The sequence below is a fragment of the Tachysurus vachellii genome, chromosome 18, assembly GCF_030014155.1.
Source record: "Tachysurus vachellii isolate PV-2020 chromosome 18, HZAU_Pvac_v1, whole genome shotgun sequence".
Lineage (NCBI taxonomy): Eukaryota > Metazoa > Chordata > Actinopteri > Siluriformes > Bagridae > Tachysurus > Tachysurus vachellii.
In genome coordinates, this window is record NC_083477.1 from 16,830,006 (window position 1) to 16,834,831 (window position 4,826).

The window sequence follows — 4,826 nt, forward strand, 5'->3', positions numbered from 1 at the left end:
TACAGTTTAACACAAAGTGCTGATCGCAGGTTTTCCTGCACACTTTTATTAGAGCTCCACAGGGAGGAAAGAAATGGGCGGAGCTGTGTTTGGGGTGGGGCAGAAATGGGCGGGGCCTGTTTAGAACTAACAAGCCAATCAGTCATCTGTCCCGCATGATTGACAGGCGGTGCTGTATTTAACTCACCTGAGCATGAGGTTGAGCAGGAAAAGCGGACGCACGCGCAAGGTGAGTTTACACTGCATGTCCACATGAGAGATAATTATTAACGGTATAAAATGATGAAAATAATTAGGAATGTGTGGTAAATAAAAGTTTTTAGTTTGCTCACTATGCTGGAAGGTTTTTATTTTTAATGCTCTCATATAAAATATTAAGGTATACTAAAACATTCCCTTACTACAATAAAAAGAAATTGGGTTCCTTCTGGAAAGCCATCAGTGACAATGGAATCTTAAATTGCATTTAAAACTTAAACTAAAGTTAATTTGAGGAGACCTTGAAGCCATGCCATGCTTTAATGATCCTTCCTGTACCATTTCTCCATCCTCTGTAATCTGTTTCTCCTTTCTCACCCTTTCCTCTCTTTCTCTCCTCATTTCTTCTTCACTGTTTCACATTTTAATAAATACATTTTGTAAGAGTTTTTCTTCATCATATTGGAGTTTTCTTTGTATTATAATTTTTTTCTCAGAACTTTGGAGTCTTTTAAAATAAAAATGTATTAATTAATGTATTATTATTATTATTAATATTATTATTAATGTTGTTTTAATTGTTGTTATTATTAGTAGTTTAAAAAAAGCAACTTTTTCCTGAAGAAATGTTCTTTTCACCGCCTGTTTATGAATCTACTTTTCAGACAAATACTGAATAATGAAAGCAAAATCTGAAACATGTTTTCAGCTAAATGTAAATTAAAATAATGTGGATTTTTTTTTAGATATATTTGTACATTGTTCATAGCAACTAACACCAGTTTAATCAAGATCTAACATGTATACAATTTGTATGTCATAAATTGGAAACATCAGATGAAAATAAATAAATAAATAAATAAATAAATAAATAAATAATAATACTAAGCCACCGGCAGTCTGTATTGATTCATTTTTTGTTGCCCCTTTTGTTAAATTTACAGATGAATTTTTCCTGCCCTCCAGTGATAGTTATAGCTTTTTACACACACTCACACTGAAGGTACTTAACGCTTCTGTTCTGAGGCGAATCAAAGGAGCAGCTAAAAGAACGTTTCTGTTTTCTTCTTGGGCTCATTAAAGCATCTAAAACATGCTTATGCTTTTACCAATAGGTTAGTCTAAAAGGGGTTGTCTAGTGCTTCTCGAATGTGATTTCTGGTACATTATATTATAAGCTTGTGGTTTGCTTTAGCCATATAGCTGCACAGGTCCTCAGAATGACTATAATTAAGATATTCATGTGTGTATGTGTCCACACAGCCATCATGGTCCTGAGGCTCCTTTGTGTGTTGTGTTGCATCATGCTGCTGCCACGTGAGTATTAATTACACTGATTTTTGAGTTCCTAAGATTTTTGGGTTTAACCCATTCTATTAATAGAACTAATAATACAAAAAAAAATCTATTCGTGATTCATGCAATTGAAAAAAATAAGAGTTTTATGTTTCAGCTTAACTAGTCAGAACCCTGAATGTTCTTCAATGGTCTTGACATCATTACAATCAGTAGTACAAAGCTTGCAACCTTTATTCACAGCCTTGAACCCATTATAAAAAGTCGACATGGGTGTTATGTGTTATAAACATGTTGTTGGTGTTAAAGGGACAGAGCTCTTTATCCCAAACACTTTACTTCCAGTTGTCTTGAACAATTTGTGTTACTGAAAGTATCTGGTTCTCCTTCACATTTTAATCAAGTGAGTAGTAGATGTCCATTTAATTTATTAGCTCAGCTTCGAAAAAGAAAGTTGAACTTGAGTTTAAAAAAAAACTTTATCAAATTAATAAATTTTGTTACTTATATTAAAACATTCATTTACTTCAGTGAGTTAAACCAACCTGACACCCTGCAGTAAAATCCTACCTTGTTATACTACGTAAGTTGCCTTATAAGGAGAATGGCAAAGCTTAGTAGCCTTGTTTTTTTTTTGACTGGATTCAAAGCCAATTTCTTGTTTCAGAAACAATGCTAATAGAAACCTGAAATGAAGAAATGAGCAATACAGCAATGTTGTAAATTCTTATACATAGGGGATTAACGCAGATTTAGAAACACTTCAATCTGATCCTTGGGTTACTGAATTTGTGTGTGTTCTGTAACTGGATGCGTTACGTTAACGTGATTGTTGTGGTCCTCTAACCTGATGTGTTAGTGTCACATGATTTCTATGTTACTAGAACTGCATGTGCTACTGTAACATTATTGGTATGTTACTGTAACATGATTTGTTTTCTACTGTATCCCGATGTGTTACTGTAATATTGTTGATGTTACTGTAACCAGATGTGTTACTATTACATGATTTGCATGTTACTTTAAAGCGATGTGTTACTGTAACATGATTTGTATTCTACTGTATCTTGATGTGTTACTATTATTGGTGTTACTGTAACCAGATGTGTTACTATAACATAATTTTTACTGTAACCTAATGCATATTATTGTAATGTAACTTGTGTGTTACTGTAATCTAACTGCTATGCAGGATGGTCAGACGCGAAGTCGCTGCACGACAACATCAAACCAGAAGGTAAACACCTTCTTATCAGACCTCCACATCAAAACACTATAGCGTATTTATACAGTCTTCAGTAACTGAGGCGACATTCATGATTATCTCTCCTTCAAAATCGACTACAGTGGGTATAGATGCGGATCAGGCTAATGGTTTTCTCTCACGCTCTCGGCGGAACGCGGACCCGCGCTGGCACAGGCAGTATCCTGACTTCCAGTCTTACTATCGCTACTATAGCAGCATCGGTCACACAGAGGGGGTAAGCAGTGACCCTGAGAAAAACTTCAAAAATCAACTCCTACAAACTCACTGCATAGCAATTCCAGTTCTATAGCTAGCTAGCATATATGTAGCACAGCCAAGTGGTACGTTGATATTCCGTATTCTTGCAACAGACAGCTGGTACAGGCAGAACTTTGCCGGTATACCATCAGCTCCAAAGTTCAGCTCTCAATGTGAATCCACACACAAACAGTGGTAGTTTACTTTGACTGTGGAGACCAAGCAGCTACGCAGTGTTATATTTTCTGTATCACTTAAACCACCTATTAAACATAATTTATGAGGCACTAAAACTGGCTAGCGTGTTCTAGCTAATAAATATGGTTAAGTTACAGCGAGGGACTGTTATTGGAGTAGCTAAGCACAAACATATAGCTAAGTAATAGCAGCATTAAAATAACAGCTAGCTGGTTAGCCTTACAACAATTGGTTCCACCGAAGATAGCAAGATTTATAACTTAAAACTAACTTATAACTAAAAAAGTACATAAATTCAGGTGTTGATTAAATTGGTAAAAGAGCGAAAGGCTGTCTCTGAATTAGCTGTCTCCCTGCCTAGCTGTATGAGATCGACCGGATCCGAATGCTGTATCAGCAGATGAGACACCTGGAGCAAGTGCATGGTCCTGATGCTGCCACCTTCCAGAGCAAGCTGGGTGTGCCGATGCTGCCCAGATGTGACCCGTCCAAAGACAAACACTGCAAGCTGCCCCCTCCTCCTTCCTCTGTAAAAGGCCCTGCTCCTCCTCCTGTCATTAAGCAAACCCCTGCCCCACCCCCTGCTGTTGTAAAAGGCCCCGCCCCCTTGGTCCCCTCCCAGGCTGATGTTATTTACCTGTGTAACGCCAAAGATCCACTGTGTAAGCCTCACATTGTGTACCTGCCAACAGGGGCAGTACCTGTGCTCTGTGACCCCCGGTACCATCCCAGCTGTAAGCTACAAGGCCCACCACCTCCTCCACCTATCTCGGTTAAAGGCCCTGCCCCTGCACCACCTCCCGCACCGGTAATCCATAAAGGAATGGAGTACGATTGTGACCCCTACTGGGACCCCGACTGTCTTATCGACAAACCTCCCCGCCCTATGAAGGGTAAATTTCTGCCCCCTCCACCTGTGCCTGAACCTGGAGAGGATGAAGAGGAGGTGGAGGTGGAGACGCCAGCTCCACCCGCTCCCATCGTTAAGAAACCCGCCTACCCCTTCTACGGTTCTCTGTATCCATATGACGTCCAATCAGAGCTGTACAACCCAGCTCGCTTTTCTTACCCTTCCCCCAACACCAAATAAATAAACACGTGATCAGGATGTAGTCATCCTGAGGTTATAATGCTTTTAACTAAGGACGATGCTGCGTGTTCAGTCAGCGCATCGTCCAAATTTTTAAACATCATCAAACATAAATGTGAAGCAATATTGTTAACTTGACGTATGACTGTGTGGAAGTTACGCAAGCTGGTCTGTCCACTAGGGCGCCCCCTATTGGTCAAAGTTGACAAATAAGTACATCAACAAAATATGAGCTCTAGTGTCTCTCCAATATAAAGTGATGTACCATCTTCACCTTTCCTCTGCCATCTTCTCTGTTTACACGTTACATGCTTATGTTTTGGCTTTGGACAGCCCAGCGTGGGGAACTGCCACATAGTCACACCTCAAGCATATCCCCAGCCTTAGACTTTCACAATACAATCATCTACACATCTACAGAGTTTGCCATCGATTTTCACTCATTCTGACTCGACGTGTTTGTTTAATGTGCATGTTACACATCCATTGGAAAATAAAACCTAATTAAAACACACTCGCTGTTTGTTTCTTGTGTTGTGT

At 39.1% G+C, this 4,826-nt stretch overlaps 1 protein-coding gene across 1 annotated transcript; it reads left to right on the forward strand.

Moving 5' to 3' along the window:
- Positions 1-1,465: 1,465 nt before the first annotated feature.
- LOC132861466 (uncharacterized) lies at positions 1,466-4,286 on the forward strand. The gene is made up of 4 exons (XM_060893001.1): positions 1,466-1,515; positions 2,687-2,731; positions 2,842-2,975; positions 3,558-4,286. The coding sequence occupies exons 1-4, from the start codon at positions 1,467-1,469 to the stop codon at positions 4,284-4,286; spliced, it is 957 nt and encodes a 318-aa protein (XP_060748984.1). The 5' UTR covers position 1,466.
- The last annotated feature ends 540 nt before the right edge of the window (positions 4,287-4,826 follow it).